At 37.8% G+C, this 21,774-nt stretch overlaps 1 protein-coding gene across 1 annotated transcript in view; it reads right to left on the reverse strand.

Moving 5' to 3' along the window:
* Positions 1–21,774, reverse strand: part of STK39 (serine/threonine kinase 39) — a 105,873-nt gene that overhangs the window by 73,870 nt on the left and 10,229 nt on the right. Inside the window, exons 2-5 of the mRNA XM_074910490.1 lie at positions 9,163–9,275; positions 4,015–4,123; positions 2,562–2,703; positions 351–406 (exon numbers count right to left, since the gene is read on the reverse strand). Of these exons, the coding sequence (XP_074766591.1) occupies positions 351–406; positions 2,562–2,703; positions 4,015–4,123; positions 9,163–9,275 (420 nt within the window). The remainder of the gene's footprint in view (positions 1–350; positions 407–2,561; positions 2,704–4,014; positions 4,124–9,162; positions 9,276–21,774) is intronic.

Consider the following 21,774-nt stretch of genomic DNA (forward strand, 5'->3'; position numbering starts at 1 on the left):
CACCAAGAACTATTAGTTACTTGCAGAAATAAATTAAATAATCTTGAACAGAAATATGAGTTGCTACCATTTGCAAGCTGTTTAAGGTACATGGGTGATTGAAAAGGAAACACTGAGAGGACACTAAAAAGTTTCCTTATATATTTGATGGGACATAGAGAAATACTGAATAATTTCTAACTCGTGGATCATTAACCAAGAGTCCTGAAATCTGAAACTAGGTAACTTGCAGCTACAGCATTCCAAAAGGAACAGTTAAAAGCCAACAGAAAAACTTGTATCTGTTGCTCCTAATGCAGATGCAATTACTTTTTTCATTTATTTAGCCATTACTCTACGACTGCCATTACCTGCTATTTGTACAGAGCCATCTTCACCCAGAAGAATGTTGCCAGCCTTCAAATCTCTAGAATGCACAAAGAGGTTAGTATGAAAGTACATATGTGCACATTTTATGTAAACAAATAAATATTGCATACTAATTAGTTTCACAAGATAGCATTTTAACGTTTAAAAGACAGAAACAGGAACTAAAGTATAAAATGTAACTGATTTACAATAAAACACTTGCAGAACACAAACTCTCTCATATAAAAAGACCCAAATTCAGCTTTGGCATAAAATGTGCAGAATTCAGGGATAGATTTTTGAGAACAGAAATATTTAGGTCCAATGTCTGTTTTACCACCTTTTATAAATATTATCTCACAAACTGAGAGCTTTCAGAGCTTTAAAGCAGGAATTAATGCTCACATCCAACGGCACCATTAATGAAGAAGTTGAAAAAAAGTTCTCTTTAATCTCCTCAGAGCAGAGACCCATCTTCAAGAAAGGTAAATATACTGTAGATTTCTACCCAATGAAGCTATTAAAGCTTAGGAATAGCAATCACGGTTTGCTATAGGGTACCACGATGAAAAGTTACTTGACACTGAATCTGTCAAAAATTTAGCGTATGCCTAACAGTCAACTATATCCGTTTAACACACTATTCACACATAATGTTAAGAAGAAACCTTCCTGGCTGTTTTGGTTTGGGGTTTTTTTTAATGGAAATGTGCATCCCACTCTTAATGTATAGGATAAATCTTTCATAGAGAATATATCACAAACTTTAAGCATTTGAGCTAAACAATCTTTCCAAGATTTACAGAAAATAACTAACACATTGCTACTGAAAGTTAACATAACCTGTTTCCTTATACATAAACAAGAATGCACTGAAACAACAGAACAAAATCCCTGAACAAGTGGAAACCTCTCTAACTGGCAAATACCACCTGACACAGCATCCCCTGAGCTAGCACAGCTTTCACCTACAACACACATGGGAAAAGAAACACACTATTGTCTTGAACAGGTCTTCTGTGGTACTGCACAGTTTACAAACTGTATGTTATGAAAAAGAAGAAATCTCAGATGTAACAGAGATATCTCTTTTTATCTTTTTTAAGGTCCTTCAAGAATAGGCAAGGGGAATTGCCAAATCCATCCTCAAAGGGTCCTGTTATTCTTAAAAGTTAATGAATGTTCCTTCCACAACAATATCAGCTTAATAGAAATGAATTAAGGTTTGAGGTAAGTCTTTGGCATTCCAGACCAGAAAGTCAAGATAATTGTTCTTTATTTCTCCATTTATCTCAATTTCCTCTCTGCAAAAGTAGGATATAGTTCTTGATTTGTATCAGAGGCAACTCATTTAGAAGATGACACATAAGAAGTACACATAAGGAACAGTTATTGTGCTACATCTGCACTACCCCCATTCTCAGAGTTCTGTCTGCCACAAATCTGGGTTTGGTTTAAAAAAATTATCTTATAAAAGGTTAATGCTCGAAACAGACAGACAGCCTGTTGTAGGCACCTTCCTTTAAAAGGCAAATTCACCTCAGTAAAATTAATTAGGGAGCCCTGAGTAGAGAGCACTTCCAACATCCAAACAGTGCAAGCAACCTTTGAGTTGCTACAGCAGGTATGTATAGACCCCAGGGGGTTTGCACAGTTTACACTGAGGAAGTCAGTGGAGAAAGATTATATGGAAGACAACAATCACGAGATACATATACACCAAGACGCAGTTCCACAGTACCAATCCCAGCTTCCCTTGTGGTCATAAAGAAAGGTCTGTAGAGTTGTAATAGACATTACTGATTACCAAGGAGAATTAAATTTCACATTTATACAGGAGTGCCTGAGTGCCCAAGATTACAGGTTTACTGTGCAACACAATAACTAAGTCATAGACCAGACTCAGATTCGATATTTGGAGGACCAGCAGGCACAGGAGTATAGACCACAGTTCTGGCATACTTGGTGCAGCACAGACTTACCCTAATTATGAAAGAGACAATAAAGACCAGGCAAGTATCAAGTATTAGTGACAAACTGCAGACAAAGTTACAGCATCTGCCTGAGCATTATAATTTGATAATTACTGATCGCATTTACAGTACATGGAAGAGGCAATATAAATTTGTTTAGCCAAGCAACTGCAGCAACCAGTACCAACAAATTATACACACAACTTTGAAGATGCTCTTCACAGTGTATTATGCTCCTACCTGTGAATTTGCCCATTCCTGTGTAGATAGTCTAAACCCTCCAAAACTTCTTTAAGAATTGTTGCTATTATGGGTTCTTCAAGGACACCATTTTTGTGCTCTCCTCTGTTGACAATATACTTTATTATATCAAGCATTGAACCTATAATGCAGATTCAGGAAAGAAAAAAGCACATATAAAGCATTACTGTACCAGATTCTTGAGAAAGTTTTATTTCTTCATTCTTTCTACGCTACTGAAATTTAAATCTTTGCATGTATGTGTAAAGACCTCATCTAACTAGCTCTCAAAATAAAGCACACTGCCACCTCATTCACATGAGAAACAAAGCACTGGTTTTTGTCAAGAATACTGTTAACACTGGATCCATTAGAAAGCTAACAGCTTGCTAAACTACCATTTATTAAAAATCCAGGAGTATCCCACATTTAAACAGATATGTACAGCAAAGGTTTTGGTTTGTTATCTAGCTTAGATTATGGTTCATGTGTTCATGACAGAGTAAACATGCAGCTGCAAGACTGAGAGATTCTCTGCAAGTGATGAAAACATTCCTAGTGACACCCAGTTTAACACTGAACTACAGTTGTTATAAATTCCGAGGAATGTAATCCCAACATTTTGTTTTTATATAACCATTTTTCAACAGCTCACAGTAAATTCCTGTCATGAATCACCGGTTTCTCTCAGGGTCTATGCTTGCTTTTGATTGAACTGAACAATTCAACCAAATGTGACATAACAACTGTTTTTATGAGCATTTCCCGTCCTTGCTTTCTAGCATGATGGTGCAGTAGTCTGCTACCATGAAGACTAACCTTGAAGAATATCATGTAGCAACCAGGACCACCACGTCTTATTTTGAAGCCTCATTTTCTAAGCTACAAGCACATTCAGGTCAGTCCCTTTTCCTCTCACAGAACCAAATAAGATTTTTATATCATTAACCATCACCATAAAAACTATAGCGAGTGTTTAGTCAGTTTAGGCAATAAGAAGGATTCACCATGTATAATGCCTGTCCTAGGAATAATCTTCCTTGAATAAGGAATGAGAAACACTCATTATGAAATCAGAAATGTATGTGTTTTTACAAAAAGGAGAGTGGATACTACGGAAACTCAAAAAAAGGCCACACAGAATGGACTTAATTCTCATCAGTCTTCCCTACACAGCCTTAATAAAGAATTTTAATATATTGATTCAGAATAAAAAATTATAGTTAAACAGAATTTATATTGGTAATATCTAGTTTGTACTATCAATATACATAGACAAACTTTTTATGCTTGCACATTCCTGCTATAAACACACCTATGTCTCAAGGTTCCTCCTATGTAGTGTCTCTCTCCCCCCATCTTAATTGGTTTAGGTCAATTTACTCAAAGAAGGTACATTAGAAATATATCATAAGATTTCCTTGCAGCTAAACAAGTAAAACCAGTAACTTACCCCCACTTAACAGCTTCATAACCAGCCAAAGTTCATCCTTCACCACAAAAGATGTGTAATAGGTCACCACATTGGGGTGATTGCATTGACTCATTGCTTGAATTTCTTTCTGTAAGAAATACAAAGCCCAGCATAACACAACCAGCTATCAGTTCTGCTTGAAAGAGAGTAAAAAGAATGCTGGATTTGCAAAGTGAAATACCACAACAAAACTGAAGTATGCACAGAATATGCATCAAAGCACAAAAACATTTCCATTTACCTATAGATCTGCATGCAAGACAAAACATTATTGCTAAGAACACAAGGGATATTTGACCAGGAGATACTGGCTTAACTACATCAATTTTCTTCTGACAGCAGCAAAGAAATTACTGTTAAACTCCCAAATTCAGAGTGAGTAGTAAAGAATGAGCAGTCTCCAGTCTCCAAGAGCTGAAGGTACAGGTAGAGGCTGGACAAAAAACCACAAGGAAAGATCAAAACCTACTGCCTTTCCTATTCAAAAGAGATATGAAAAAATTAGAGCAGGAGCAAGGTGGGAAAGGAGGAAGGAAGCTGTTGGACAAAAGACACAGCACCGCTGGCTCTGCTACTGTGGGATGGACGGGTAGACACCAGAGCCACACAATAAAACAGAAGTGGAAGAGGAAAAAGCAGTGTTACAGACCAAAGGTCAGAGGAAACAATTGACTAGAGGACCACACAGTCACCAACAGATGCACAATGTGGCACTACCAAGTAACACCATCTATGACATGCCGCAGCTGTACACATTAAGAATGACTGCCTTGTATCTGTTATTCCAAGAAGAGTCCTTTTTCTGTTCACTCTTTCACAGAACTGTTGTGTAACACCTTTCTCAGCTCTCTGCTTGCAGCTATCCTGCCAATCCTTTACATAGAAGCATTTAGGCTTCCTTTGCACCAGAGGGTTCGGTCTCACACCAACTTAAACTCCCACAAGCCTACTTCTCCACCTCCAGCCCTGATCCATCCGGTGCTAGATGACATGCTCCTGCAGGGTGAGCCTGTCAGGGAGACAATACAGCTAAAAAACAAACTCTTCCACCTCCCCTCCCTCCCTGAAAAGCAACTGCTTTCAGTTGGATCTGTGTTACAAGCTGACTCACCAGCACTGGCACAAGGCAGGCACTATGGCAGTCCCACTTATACTGATTAAAGCTGACACTGATGCCATTTTCATCTTTCAACTTTAATTCAGTAAGTGTCTGAAAGAGGAGGGTTTTTTGAGGCTGTTATTTGCAATGCACTTGAGATCACAGCCACTTTCTAATAAAAAGTTAATTATGTGCATTAAAGACTGTGATTTAATGTCATAATGCCTGTTGGTGACTATTAAGTCAAGACGTAGTTTGACACATATTTCAGCTAGTCCTCTTGTCAAAAGCCCTCCTCCCTAGACAACTTCTGAGCCTTGAACCACAGAAGGATGAACACCTGAATAGTTGTGCAATGAGCCTGAATAACTCAGCAATTTTGAAAATAGATTTTCCCCCTCCTCGGGAGACATTAGGTAGGAAACAGAAGAAAGATATGTGGGGCATATTTCACTTTCCCAGAAGACATGTCATCTTAAACGCAAGTCAGATTACTGCCTCAGGTTCTTAATTCAGATAACCATACCAAATCTTTACTGTAATTCTCCCAACTCCTGATTACTATTTCTTATATTGTTTTATTGTTTTCCTATGCTGATAACATAACAATGGCTCAAAAAGTCTACCTGCCACTACTGGGCAAAAATACACCTCATCTATTGTACTCACACATTAATAGTGCAGAAATGTAACTGACTGTAGTAGGCTTCACTATCTTTAACTGAAAAGTGCTTTGAACGCTTTGTCTGCCTGCACCAACACGTTGGCAAAAATTGAGCTATCGCAGTAACCATGGCCAAAGGCACCTTGTGTCACCAGCTTTGGTGACTTCTTCCAAAAAGAGTCTTTGTAAACCAAAAATAAACAAACAGGAAGCACCCCATGAGAGATAAGAACTTTAATTTTAGTGAGGTAAGTATTAATTTCAGACTTGCAGTTCTGGAGAGCCCCTATCACACAGAGAATGGTAAGTCTCCACAAACTTCAGTTATTTGGCTGAGACTATTGATATGCACAGGTGAGAGAGAAAAGCATTCACTTAAAATACACTGTCAGAGGAAAAGCTTGCAGCAGGGCATCCAGGAGAATGCCCTGGAACCTTCTGCAGTTTCACATCACTTCAGACATTCAACAGCACCAAAGCTGTAACAGCACTTTAAATTTAAAGTCTCTGCCTCATGCCTCTGCTTCTCCCTCCCTTGTGTTAGTGCTTGTGCACTGCATCAGGAAGTATGTCCAGGTTAAAAGCTAACTTCTTTTCGGCCAGGTTATTGCTGATCCAGTTTTACTGAGCAGCTGCACAAAAATGTTGTGTCTGCCTAAGGGCAGGTGAGTGACGCAGTTAATAAGCAACTGTGAGATGGCTCCTTTCAGTGCCCAGCTGCAGCACCCACAAGGCTGGGTCCAGCTCCCAGTGACCAGGCAGGTGCGCAGCTCTGTGGGTGCTTCCTCAGGGCCTCCTCCATGGACACCCAGGATAAAGCTGTGTGAGGGGTTGGGCATAACACGTGACGGGCTGCTCCAGAAAGCCTGCCTCAAAAGGCTGTCCCAGAGCAGAAATGCTAACAGTTTAGAAAATCTATATTCTTCAGTTTGTAGTGTTGAGGTTTTTGCTTGTTTTAAAAAAATGGAAGTAAAGGGAGGGGGGAAGGTACCCAGTCAGGACAATGCTAAGGACAGGAACTTTTTCCTTGGCTCTGGGGTTAAGTTACATTTAGCTTACAATAGTGAGAACGCAGGACACTGCAGGAAACAGAGTATTGAATTTCAGGAGTTTGGCAGTTTGTGTAACCTTAGTATTATTTAAACTCCCTCCCACACTGCCACTATTTTAATTGACACTGGCCCAAATCCTAAATCTGCTTATGTGGGCACTAGGCACTAGGCTTGCTGCATTTTCCACTCCTCTGAAGGCCACACAGCTGAGAGTTTGTGAAGACTGACTTTGCACACCACCCGTAAGCACTCAGCAGCAGGATTTTACAAAACAGCATGTTCAGAGGGCAGTTTTAGAACATCGCTATGGCAATGGAAGTTGTTTGATCAGAAAAATAAGTAACTGAAAACTGAGCAGACTCAAAAACAGTGTAAAAAAACCCAAAATGCAAGAGCATTCTAAGTATTATCAACTGAAATAAAAATGTTAGTACAGTTGTAACAAGTTTTGAAAGTCAGCAATGCCCTTTTCCAGAATAACATCTCTATTTTTTAAAAAAAAATTTAGAATCCATTAGAACTGATTCAGTGTAAGTATACTTCCCCTCAAAGAAAAATAAAAAGCATTAATTATGTATGTGTATGTATGCACTTGTGTATGCACATTTAAAAATAAAAGGAATCATACGTGGCGATTTTTTTTTAACCCTTCTAATGAGAAACTCAGAAAGCCAGAATTTATGTTCAGATCAAAACAGATCAACAAATAAAAGAAACACAAAATCTCAACACAGAAAAGCAGAAATTGACTAATGTTAAAAAAATAAAAAAGATGGTCTGGACAGTTGTCTTTATAACGAAAGCAAGCAATATGGGGCCAAAAATTCAAGACCTATTGCCTCATTTGGCAGACAGAGACATGTCAGCAGTAAAGATACTCAAGCACTTGCACAAGCTGGTAACTAACTGCAATCATTTCTTTAGACCACCTGAATATCTCTTGCACATTTTGGGCAGTTTTGTCTGGTTTTAGTTGTAACTTTTAAATTCTTATTTCCCATTATTAGTTCAAATTCTAATCATAAAAGATCAAATTTTGACCATTTTCTATTACAATTATTAGTATTTTCAGTTTTATAGAAACATACTTCATGGGCTGTAGATGTTAATACATCATGCACAGCATCTCACCTTGGGCTGTTCTCTTTCTAAACACACTTCAGAATTTATCTTTAGAGTTTTTAGTTGACAGAAGTCTCACTACCTCAGAGGTAGCTTCCACTACCACAATCCTCTTTTAAAAAACACAACCATGTCCCATACAAGCTGTTATATAAACTGAAGGCAAATGCTATCAATCACCAGGGGAAGAGCATTTTGGGTCCTCCACTGTAAAAAAGCCATTTTATCTGAAGAAACTGGATGGACCATACCCTCTGTATCAAATTCAAGATATCTTTTGCACTGGCAATTCCCTGCTGAGGAGACCATTTCCTTCAGAGGCAGGAATTTCTGCATTAGAAAAAGCCCACAGTCTCTAGGCAGTAGTATAACCTGTGGAACAGAAGAGAGTGTTCTCACTTTTAGAATGGTTTTGTGTCCTTCAACTCTTATTACGCTGCCTATATATAAATATGCATTAGTCTTATAAGCACCTGACTAGGAGCATTAGCAAGCAACAGGTTGGTTGGGTTTTTTTAACAGTTCTTTGCAACTTTGTCTGGATTGCCGTAACCAGTGCAGAGGAAAAACTCTTCAAGTCCCTTTTGCAAAGGGCCTCTTACAAGTCCATTCCTCCTCTGATCAATGACCCAAACAGCATTCCTCAAATGGCTTGTTATGGCCTATCAGATAAATCGAGTGTTATTAGCTTTAACAAGAGCTTCCTTGTGTAGATGGCAGTGTAGCCATTCCTACTTTTCCCCTCAAAAGTTATTACAAAGTGATCCAACGATTAGTTTTTGCCATGTTTTGGTGCTTTAGACGTTTTAAGGAGACCTAGTAAATTTTACCATTATATTTTTAATCGATGTTTAACCAAAGGAAAATGTATCTTTCCTCGGCATTAGGAAAAGACAGACAACCAGACAGCAATCTCTTCCAAATCAAGTATCCAGAAATCAAGGGGTAAGGTTCTTCCCACAGTTCTCAACAAGATTTAACATTGCACTTCTTGATTTTGTGGCATTAGAAAATATACATTAGCAAAATATATTTTTAGGGGAAGGGCATACTTCTTTCAGATTATTTTCAAATCCTTTTCTTGCTATTTACCCTGCATAAAATTCTACCCTTACTCTTGGACCAAGCAAAAACCAAAATCAAAAGACAAGATAGTCTCCATGTAAAATGTTCCACTATGATTTACTTACAAGTAATTCATCCATACTGGTTTGGCATTTTTCTAAGTTGATCCTCTTTATTGCTACACGTTCTTGCCTGGGTTTGCATAGCGCTGCCTGGACAACTGCTGTAGCACCGCTACCTGAAAAAGGGTCAGAAAAGGAACATAGTCTCAATATAGTAATTTAAACCAGTGACCAACATAAGAATCCCAAACTGACAAAGAACTTAAAATCTGCTGGGTTTTCATCCTTTTTCAATGCTTTCTCAAATGGAGAACAACCTCCAAGTTTTTGTTGCATACTCCACAAAAATTTCCCAAGATGACAGCTTAAAATGATGTGCTCATTTACCAAGTCACACCCGTCACCTCACTGCATTTCTTAGTTTGGAAACCATTACACTTTTGCCTTTGGACACATTTGTTTTAATCAAGAACTTGACTTGCACAGTTAACACAATTTAAAACATTACGTGGAAGGGCAGAGAGTGTGTGCTTTATCTATTGTTATTTCCTTCTGTTCTTTCAGGTCAGTCCCTGTTTAACCAGGTTTTTGTTCCCACATTGCAATGAACAGAAAAATAGCAGTGAAGTTGTACATGCCAAATCTCCTACAGTTTCACCTGCATTCCTGCTCACTCATCGTGATTAGGGTACATTCCTACAAAAAGCATGCTCATTCTTGTAAAGAGCATGGGAGGCACAAGTATCACACCAACAGTAAGAAGATGCACGTTGCTGAATGGCCCTGCACAGAAAGTCAGTCATGCTTATTTGACAAGCAGAGCACATGCAGTTCTTGGTGGAATTGAACAAATTTCAGGGAAAGCATTAGAATAATTTTCTTTAGTATGCTTTATTTGCAAACAGCAGGAGTAAAATGTCTCGTTGCTTCTTTTATCAAGCACCCACTTGGTTTGTCCCAGTCAGTACTGCCTTACTAAATGAAATGATTGCAAGTAATATTCATAGTTTTCCCCAGGTTGCACATCTTGCTGCCACATCAAATACAGCAGTCTGTACTTCCTCAAAGTAATTACATCATGGTCATTCATGCAGAAATCTAAAATCCCCCAACTAGTAGCTTTCACCTGTAATTCTAAATATTTTAATATAAATTATGGATTTCTGGTAAGTCACAAATTGAGCAACATATTATACAGGCCTGTTCATACACTATGTTCTATTTATGCCCAGTAATTGGCATGTCCTACATGAATACAAATTGTGAACAAAAAGCCTTTTGTTGTCAAGCTCTACAAATGTGGATTCAGTTACCAGCCGACTTAAGAACAATTGAGAGCTTTTTCCCTCTGCACATCTGAAAACAGCACCGACAATACCTCATGACTGAAAGTTATTGTCAATGTTTAATTGCTATTTGCTTAGCTATTTTCATGTATTGTTTGTTCACATGACGTTTTCACTCAAATCACAAAGCTTTTTAACTCAGTGTATGAACCTCATTACAAAATTCTGAGCTCATCTTAAAAAAAAAAAATCAGAACAGGACCAACTAGTCATGTTTTTGCAGGATGCGGTCACAGACAAATATTGACGTGTCCTGTTCTGTCTGCTTACAGAACAAAGCCTTTAAAAATTCCAATAATGTAAGTAATAAAAGAATTAAGAGAGATTTTGAAAATTAAATAAGACACCCCAAGGAACCACCACATCAGCACAATTCAGCTCAAGTAAGACTCTTCTATATCACTTTAATGACGTTCTCATTCAGTAGACATCCAAGACACAAATCCTCTGGCTACACAACTGTAGTTCAAGGCAAGGGGAAGAAACCAAACTTTTAGCTATTAATGATACAGGAACAAAGACCAAGATTTTCCTTGATATATTTTTTTTCATCTATGCCAGTAGTTTTAACTACTTGTAGGAAACAACCAGATCTTCACTTTCAAATTAGATTTATATATACAAAGGCCATATAAAGGACAAACTGAAAAAACACGTAGAAAAATTATTCAGCCAGTGACAGGATGAAATCCTGACTGCTTCCTCAAGTTAAAGTAAAATGACAGCAAGTAACACTTCAAAACATTTTGAAAAAATTAGATTACAAAAAAGGACCTGTCACATACCTGACCCCAGCCCATTATGATTAAGTTCTGTGAGACGCCAAACCAAAGACTATGTGCTTACTACTATTTAAAAATTCTTAACTGCAAAATTAATCCTAAACTATCCTTATCCACAAGTTGAAGATCTGTTCCTCTCTTGCCTACTGAAAGGATAAGGTAACAGGTTTTAGGACATAAACTAGAGTTTGAAGCTTACTTATATGAAAAGCCTTTCGGTGCATTTCTCCGTGTTTTCTCCTCAGACAGAGATGAGTTGCAATGGGATATTCTTCACCACAAGAATATCACGCACTGACAATGCAAAAAGCTTTCTACCTGTGCAGTCTATATTCTCAGTGGGACCTATAAAACTAGTTTGAAAAAGCAGCTTCAAGTACTGAAGTAGAAGCCAGGCACTTAAGTGACTATATGCCTCCTTCCTCTTAAAAGATATTCCCCTCTCCTCCTCTGCCTTAAGGCACAAGGTGAACAACTGAGGATAAAGATGAGGAAAATCTGCAGCATTTCCATCTGGTCAGAAGACTGCTTTTATGTCAATAAACAGACGTCCTTCTCCAGTCTACTAACAAGTAGAAATGCAAAATGTTCCAGAGGAGTAGCTGTTACAAACAGGACTACCCAATAAGCATTTTGATCAAGAAAACAGACTACAGGAGTAACACACTATCATACAGTTAAACAAAATCATCAGACAACCATTTACCGTAACAAATTAGGGTCACAGAAAAAGATTGCATAGAATAGATTAAAGTCAACCACTCCTTGTCAGAAAGCATGAGTTCTTCATGTATGATGAGCCTTAGAAGTCTTCCAAAACCCTCACAGTGGAAAACATACTAACTACACCACAGCCAAAGCACAGACTGGTTTCAGCATCCAGTCTCTATTTAGAAAACTGATCTAGTATCATGAAAACTCAGGCTGGATAAACCATGAAGACTTTACATCCAGGCACCTCCTGCAGAAGAACAAAACAAAGGATTACCAGAGGTCAGACTCAAAAAACCCAACTCTAAGAACAATGGGGTTTTTCCACTTCTGGAAAAGTCATTCTCCTGCTACATCCAAGTTCTCTTTACCAAATTCAAAAGTTAGCAGTGAAATAATACCATTTCAGTCCACATCAAGATGCCTTCTACTCCCATTTCACAACAAGCAACAACAAAGTCAGAGAGTTTCATCTTGTCCTCACATTTTTGCTGCCATCCTATCTAGTGTAAGCATATCCTTACAGCCAATCTGTTCCTTCATGCTATGAACCGTGCACTCCCTACAGTCCTGCACTCAGTGTAGCAGAGCCATTAGAATTGCTTTTAACTATCTGGATTCATGCAGTAGAAATCTTCAAGATCTATTACATATGGCCACACTTCACTACTTCTGAAAGGATATAACCTAAAAGCGGTTTTCTGCATTTCACTTTATACATGCTTCATAGAATGCATATGAAAGCCCCACAAACACTAGTACTCATCCAAGATTATTATCTGACTAAGTTTATTCAAGTTGTTCTAAATCTAACATAAAGGTATTTTTTATCTTTTTTCTTTTTTTCTTTTTTAAACAGGAATTTAATCCACACAGAACTTGTCTCCAGCTGGCAGAGAAGGATTTTTGAACAAGTGTGATCAACAACTGACCTTATCATTTTAGTTTTATCTACCCTCCACTAGTCAAGTCTCAAAAAGACAGACAGTGGGGTGAGATGGCTGGACCATATCACTTGCACATTGCACATGCACATGTCCTTCCTCAAATAAGCACATGATACTTCATTTATTCCCCATTAGGTATAAAGTTCTGACACTTTCCACTCATCACTGTACAGTAACTCTATTCAACATATATCTAGAACTATTCCTTACAATTTTCTTCTCAAAAACAGAAGTCAGTAACCTCATTACCCTGTAATGATGATTTACCAAGTCTTTTTTTAGTACCTCAGTGTTACTCTACAGTATTCCAACACAAACCTCTCAAAGATTTCCTTTCAGATACTACCCAGAGACACCTTCCTGGGCAGTGCTATGGTTGTTCTATGTAATCTCTGAAGAGAAGGCTGTAATTTGCTATTAATGGCAAATTTTCTCGTTGGCTAGGTATCCACAGGGTTAGACAGCAATTGTAATTAGAGAACACTAAATACCTTATCTCAGAATCTATACAAACTCTCACATAACAACCTATACCATCTCCATTTTTACACATCTCTTCTGCTTCCCTGACATACAGAAACCTCCTATTCAATGTAGCTGGTTAGTGCAGAAAAATTTGAAGTCAGCCTCAAATCCAAGACTAAACTCTGTCTATAAAAGAAACCAGTACTAAATAGGATAAAATCTATGAAAATTGATGAAGCAGTTACAAAAGTATTTTTACTTAATCTCTCAAGACAGTCCATTTCTGAAGAACAGAGTCCCCTAAGTAATTCTTAAATACAGCTCATATGCAGTGTAACTGCAGGATTCCTTCTGCATAGACCAGAATGCACTTGTGCATGCAAACCATGCCTGACAAATGCAATCTAGCTTAGGTTTCCACTCAAAAATGTGGGTGGTTTTATGTAACATACAAAGCATCTGGGCTTATATACAAGCTTTGAAAGCCGTGTTGTATATTACATGCAATATTGTATAGTATATTTCCAGTATTACTACATGTGTTATGAACTGATCAGTACTTCAACACATTCTATGGCAGCACCATGCAGAACTAGTTGCTCCAGTCTTGCAAGAATCAGTTCTGTTGGTGGAAAAGCAATACTTTTGGTTAAGAAACAGAACAAAGAACTTGCAACTTTTGTTTTCTAGCTTTTACCCAACTATATTCTAGAGATCTTTCAGTATTACTCATTTTCTTCCATATTACTGCCATTGATTAAAAATCAGCTCATTAAAGCTCATGTAGACCACCATAATAAACTAAGTCTTTCTGAAACTTCTTCAAAGATGAACTCGTGATTTCTATCTACATCTTCACATGACATAAATGCTTCTGTTCTTAAGAACTCCACCATAATCACATAAACACAATTTACTAACAATTCCTGCCCATTTTGTGTTCTTAATTCATGCTGGGATGAAATCTCTCCCCTTTTAACTTACTTGGATACCAGTTTGCTTATCCTAGCCATTAGACTTATGACATAATTCACTTAAAATACACTAAGTGTTCTATGAAATCTGTGCCCATACATAGAACTGCTACTTCTACATTTTCAACATTCAACAACTCATCTCATGAATTCTTCATGGAACTACATAGAATTAATTGATTGTGCAGTTGGACTTTTTAAAACATCACCATTAAGGCTACAGAATCACCAGGTTATTCAATTGTTGTATTTACCTTTTTGTGTAAGCTACTGTTCCACAAAGTCTCTAAGGTCTAGTTTATCCCACACTACTTTTCAAAACCACGTTGCATAAATAATCCTGAAAAAACTTTCCAAGATGATAAAGGTCTACAAAGACTTCTGTGATCCCACTAAAGTGGGATCATCACAAATTCATGTCAAAATTATTATGCATTATAGAAAATCTACAAGGGAATTTCTACACAAGCATTAAGCCAACCTGCACAAATGCTAAGACAGAGCAAGCCTGAGCATTAACCAGATATCATATTCTCCATTCAGAAAAAAAAAAAGGCAGGGGGATTCACAATCAGCAATAAAACCCCACATACAAAAAAAAAAACCAAACAAAAAAACCAACCAAAAAAAAAACAAAAAAAAAACAACAAAAAAAAAAAAAACACCAACCCACTCCACACAGGGGAAGGAGGGCATGACTAGGCTTCTTGAACTATTCTATTTCTCACCACACTCACTAAAATAGTAAAAGGACTGATTATATAAGATGTTTCAACTAGATAAATTACAGGAAATATTTTGAGGTTTGCTATGCAGTACTATGATACAACACCCTGTCAAAGCTGCAGAACAGAATAAAGAAATTCTTCTGACAAAAGCACATGAGAACAGGAATCTGCTTTCTTGAACACAGAGGCTTCTAGCATCAGAATACAGCAAATAACTATCAATCACAAACTAATTATTCAGAAAATAAGACAAATCAATACTGCACAAGAAAGTGGAGAACCTATACAAATGATCTGGAAAATGTGGAAGTCTTCCCTCCACTGATGAGCTCAGACACACTATATTGCTGGAACTCTTCTGAAATATCTGTCTTATCTGAAGAATAATCAGCTATAACCAGCCATGGTTAAAATAATTTTGAAAGAGCTCTACTCTGACTGACAAAGGCATTAAAAAAATTGCAGCTAGAAAGTGAAACAGGATATATGTAGATTAGATATAGGTTTATTTAATAGTGACTATGTTCAGCTTTGAAATCAAGCATCAGCCTAAGTGATAGCTTTTTGCTTTCAGACACTTTCTTGGTAAAGAGACTTTTGCCTAGGACCACACAGAGCTCAGCACTTGTCAGCTTGGTACAATGCCACCAACACACTAAGATCAGAGAGGAAAGTCCAAGGGTGACCATTAACTATGTTGGGGGCATTCAAGTAAACCTGGCAATAAGTACAGTTTGAAAACGGAAGAAAGAAAACCAGAGACTATGCACATTACCTTCTTCTACCTCAGGACTGCCTCGAGATTTATTTTTTTTTTTGGCAGAGAGGCTTTATTTAGTGCAACTCTATTGAAACAGGTAAAATAAATGAACCACCAAAAATATTGCCACTGCATTTGTTAGGCACATGGGAGAAAAAAAAAAAAAACAACACACCAAGCCTTATAGGTGGATCAAGATCACACATTCTGTTGAAGCTCAGTAGAAATAAAGTCATGCCTCATTACTAGAGAAATACATCCTGTTACCCCATACAGTATATCACATATTGCACAGAGTCTTGTCTTTGAAGCTACTGTAAGTCAGTCAGTATGCCAGCTCCCTTAACAGTTTTCCAATCCAATATAATGTATTTGGTGCAGAACATGTTTTTTCTCCCCTTTGCTATCATGATTTGTGTTTAAAGTGACAACAACACAAGAGAAGACATGGTTAGCAACCTACCTGACAGACCCACATTTCAACACTGGAAAACTTTTAGCCCTATCAATCACAAAAATAAGATAAGGCACATCAAAACCCATTCTTGCTCTTTTAAGAGGGTACCTGCAAAGGAATTCAAGTCTTTTGGGTAAAGTAAGTGCTAATGAAGTTGAGGATCAACTTTTAGAAGTACAGCAGAAACAGACAGCCAACACGATGCTTCCACTTCTGCCTGTCTTCAAATAGGAAGCTGCACACACTCCAAACACACCTTGGTACTTGACACTGAAAGAAAGTGTTGCAAAGGAAAGTGGAGTGCTGCCAAACATCCAGGCAGTTTAATGCCCATCTGTGTCATCACCAAAATTATCTTTTAACAAAATACTCTATGGCCTTGAGTTCTGTCAGATGCTAGTCACAGAGCTCACAGGGAGCCTGGTACATTTCCAGATCTGGTATGAGAGTATCTCCCCATTCATTAGTAATCCATGCCAAGGAAATGTCAGCACCACGGCAGGTAAAGAAAACCTCAACAAAAGCAGTCCACTTTCAGCAGGTGTTATCTTCTCCCTGACTTGTCATTTAAAATAGATGAGTTGTCTAAATAAAGAAGTTGAAAGGGAACTATAGCAACTCAAATTAGACTGGCTAGGCAAACCCTGTATTATAAATACTACCCAAGATTAAATTCCTTTTGCTCTTCTCCACATCTCAAATAACATCATAAGAAGTTTTATAAGTGAAAAATGTTTATATAAAAAAAAAAAAACCACAATCACCACTACTTCAGAATTTGCAGTCATCAGAACTGATATTTGGCTTGTGAAGGTGTCAGAGTAAGACTGGTGTAACAAGTATTCCCTGCTCCCAACCCCTCATAATGGGGTTAGCATAAATAACACTATTTTATAAGGCAAGCAGCCATTCTTTGTAACTGAGCAGGTCACATATTTTTTCCCTTTCCCCTTATTATCAGGCCCTGAACATCCTGTGAACCAAGTAGACAAATCCCACAGATTTCTTCTTCCCCTCCCTACTGGCCTCAACATTCCTGGGTGCCAGGCTGATTACTCCCTTCCTTACCAGCCTTCAAGGTCCCTGGCACCCAGCCAAGCCCGTGGTGGTGATAACCCCACCACAGAACGCAGAAGCATAACAGCACACAGGACTGTCCATAAAGCCAAGCAGTTACAAGTCCTGAGTGGGGAACCTGGACGGGAGCTGATGCTGGACAGCTATATCCATGACCTCCAGTGGCCAGGGATACCACCACCACCACCATCTGCTTCCTCCGAGGATTGAGTGACTTCTATGCTTTCATATAATTTTTGAGTCTAGATTATTATTGTTATACTGATACAGCAAACCATGTACTAAGATTTGACCCAATCTGCACAGGGTCTAAGTGATTAGAATAATAAGTTAGGCTGTATTTTAAATTCTGTATCACAGGTGATTAGAAATCATAAGTTATGATTTGTAATCACCTAGATCCTAAGTTAAGTCTTATAAATTCTGTACTACACTACTTATAAATTGTACTATACTGATTCTGCTTGTAGAAATCCTGTGCCATTCTAATAAGTTCTGTGCTATACTAATCATATTATCTTGTTAAGAAAATAAAGCTTTAATAGTAACTATGTTTCAATGCCATCATCATTCTGGCAAAGATCCTGCCTGTCCCCTTAGTGTTGGGTGACAACTGGCAGCGTGATTAACAGAGTTTTCTGACTAAATAAACGTTATTCTCTGGTGCAGAATTTACTTCTCACACGCTGCAAAATCATCCTGTTCATGTGTCTAAAAAAGAAGGGTATGGAGAGGAAAAACCAACACGCAGACTCAGTAAATACAGATGAAAATAAACAAACAAGTAAACAAGCTAAAACCATTCAGTTCTGACCCAAAACCACATCAAAACTCTTGCAAAATATGCTACTTAAAACCTACAATACGTCAAATGTGAAATGCAAACAAAGTATCTCTGTTTCGGTTTACAGAACTTGCATCTTCACAAGTCCCACTGCTTTCAGGTCTGCTTGGGGCATATCTTATCATTATTTTATATACCTAGTCCACTTATACTCCCTTCACTATCATTTTTTTTTAAGGTTGTGATTATGAAATAATATAAAATACTATACTGTAAGAGCTTAACAAACTAAAGAGTATGAAACTGAACTTCACAGTGAAAATTCAAGTTCTATTCATATAAGAATGTTCTCTCCTCTCAATCACATTACCTTCCACATGAACTGCCATTATTAAAAAGAAACGAAGTGAAAAAAAAGTGTTACGCGTAAGGGGAAAATAAACTATTATATTCTGTTTCAATATTAATATACTATAATTTACAAAAGTTGCAGAACAGAAATTGGGAATACAACGCACCAAGAAATAGCACGTATCAGGTCAGAGAACACAGGTTGCTTAGCTATACTCACCTAACAAACACATAAAACGCCTCCATTTCGTATCAGTATATAAACGTAACTTGGGAACTCACCAAACTTATGGTCTAGAAGATATGTGTGCTATTGAACAATGAGTACCATTACACATAACAGTTCATTACTTAAAAAGATTTAAAGCAATACTTTTATTTGGGCATGATGAAAAATAACTAACTTAATAAATCCATTTGAGTCCAGCACCTAGGGGAAAAAAGGGAAGATCCACACTGTTAGGTTGTCATTAGGTTAGATTATGTAAAAGAATATGCTGACAAGACTGTGGAACATCTATAAAGGTTCTCTGAAAGGACTCCTGAGAAGATCAAAACAAAGAACTGAGCCACAGGTAATAACAGCACATGTGTAAGAGGTATTATCTGTTAAACTAACTCACAAGACAGAAGAGGGGCAAGAAAAGCTTTGAGGTGCCTGAGTCCTCCAGTTAACATTAGTTTTGTAATCAGATCTGCCCTTGCTTCCTGTTAAATGAAAAAGAAGCCAACTTCACTCACACTGCAAATTTGTTAAGGAAGAAGAAACAGAAAAAGTAGCAGCAAAGAACTTGCAGCAGGCTTTTTCACCCACGCTTCCGCTGCTCTTGCGGCATCGTCGGCAGCACAGCTGTGCTGCACAGCCACCCGGCTGGCACACTGCAGGCAGGAGTCAGCTCCTGTTGTACAATCACACTGGGGCCGTCGTTTGATAAGGAGAAATGTGGATGCACTGTACTCGACGTGAATGAATCCAACAAATCCCTATTCATTCTGCACTTTTCCAACAAAAGGCATGAAAAAGAGTTGAAGTGAAGGATACAACTTGGTTTAAGAATTTATTACAAACACTGAAATGGATTTTGTCTGTCGTGTTATTATCCATTCATCCTCACAATGTAGGTCAGATTCTCAGGCAGTAACATAAACCTCTTTATTTGGATTTTTTTTAGTTACAGTTGTACCAAAAACTTGCAATCAAATTCATGGAACCAAAAGCCATACAAAAGAACATCTGTGTAAAACAGAGATAGTTTCTTGCTGGTTTAATATGCTGTGGTTAGGTCAAATGATGAGGTCTCACTTTTTTTTTTTAATTTAAACTTTTTCTTGTCATTCCTACAGTGTTATACAGAAATAAAACCAAACTTGAAGTATGTGTAAGGGGTCTTGACAGTTTCCGTTTCTACAGGGTTTGACAAAATTAAGTAAATTTTGCTCACATTTTGGGAGAATAAATTTGTTCTTACCAAAAGTGTAAAAATCCAAAACGTGTATTTTTCATATCACTGCTTACAGTATACTTTTTAAAAACACTTTTTTTTTTTTTTTAATCATGGACTTCAAATCTCCAGGGCTTATTGTCAATGAGGGGGTTTCTACAAGAAACATTAGAGAGGCTCCTCTACCTAATTAGCCCTCCAGACAGCATACCAGCAGGGGCATTTCATTTTTTCTTCACAGATCTAAAGAAGGATAAACACTTCACTCAGACACATACACCACAAAGAGTAGCTTTTTTTTTTCTACATTCATTTAAAAGGCTGCTAAAATAAACTTCCTTATTCATTCAGCTGCACAACAAAAAAACATCGGGCAATAAATCTCAGTTTAAGTCAAAGAACCTTATCTAGAAGGGAAAGGGAAAGCTGACATCATTCTTCCCTTAAAAACGTTGCACCAAATTTGTTGTTTCAAACGTCTAGCTTTATTCTAGAGTGCAGAGTCAACACAAGTTTCACAGGAAAATCTTAACAGTAATACTTCAAGTACTAAAAAGACCAACAAAGCAATTTAGAAATACATGTACCAGGATGCAGTTCTTACTCATGGGCAAAGCCTCTCATTAGACACAAGAGAAATTGATAATTTTAAGAGAGTAGAAAAAAGAGAAATAGCGGACAGAGAATTAATTAATTTAAGTTAGAGAGAAATTCAAAAAAGACCACCAACCTTCACTTAATATTCTGGTTGCCTGTACATTTGCATTTTGGTTTAGATCAAACAGGGCTGTTTTGAAGTTAATACCCTCTCCTTGATCCTCCTCACAGAGCTTTAGTTTGCTTTACAGAGTGGCTCTTGTGTGTACAAAATAAACTCCTTTTGGAGAAACTTGAACTGGAAGTTCTGCTCCAGCAGAAACATGCTCTAACCCTTGAAAGATGTAATGGCTCAGGCCAGCCTTTGGCTATTTTCAAAAAACAAGGACAGCAAGGATGCTTGGTCCAAGTAACTAGTGTGTAACTTGTTCGAACTAAAGCTCCAAACCCAAATACATTGTAGAGGTCTCAACATTAACTGATTCACTCCCATTATCTGCTCCTGTTTCACCAGAAACTTACAGACATAGACACAACTAAGATACTAATGAAATTCCAATGGGGAACCAATTTTTAATCTACAAATATTCTCCAAATCTACCTTTCTGTTAGCAGGGACACTTTTGTCAGAGTTGCTTCCTAAATTTAAGATGCTATTTAAAAGAGCAAAGCCCCAATCAGGTATTTTTCTGCTGTTTCACACAAAGATACCACCAAAACTTGTTTCAAACCGTGGAATCATAGAATCATCTAGGCTGAAAGTGTCTTCTAGCAATCACCTAGTCCAATCCCCCTGCTCCAACAGGGTCAGCTAAGCAGGTTGCCTAAACAGGTTTTGAGTATGTCCACAGATAGAGACCTCTACAATCTCCCCAGGCAGCCTGCTGTAGTGTTTGATCACCCTCACAGTGAAAGTTTTCCTGTGTTGAGACTGAGATTCATTGTTTTTAATTTGTGTCTATTGCCTCATCTTGTCTGTGGGCACTACTGAGAAGAGTCTGTCTCCCTTTTCTTCACCCCCTCCCATTGTTTATTTCTACATATTGATATGACCCCCCCTGAGCCTTCTTTTCTCCATACTGCATAGTCCCAGCTCTCAGCCTCAAAAGAAAGTTGCTCTAGTCCCTTAATCACCTCTGTGGCCATGGACATGCTGAAGTTTTGCAGGCTCACACCTGAAGTACAAAGCTGAGGAAAATCTCTGTTAAGAAAGACTCCCTGAACAGGTTTAGTTTGTCCAAGCTGAGACATGAC

This window comes from Athene noctua, chromosome 7 (assembly GCF_965140245.1).
Source record: "Athene noctua chromosome 7, bAthNoc1.hap1.1, whole genome shotgun sequence".
In the NCBI taxonomy this organism is placed as follows: Eukaryota; Metazoa; Chordata; class Aves; order Strigiformes; family Strigidae; genus Athene; species Athene noctua.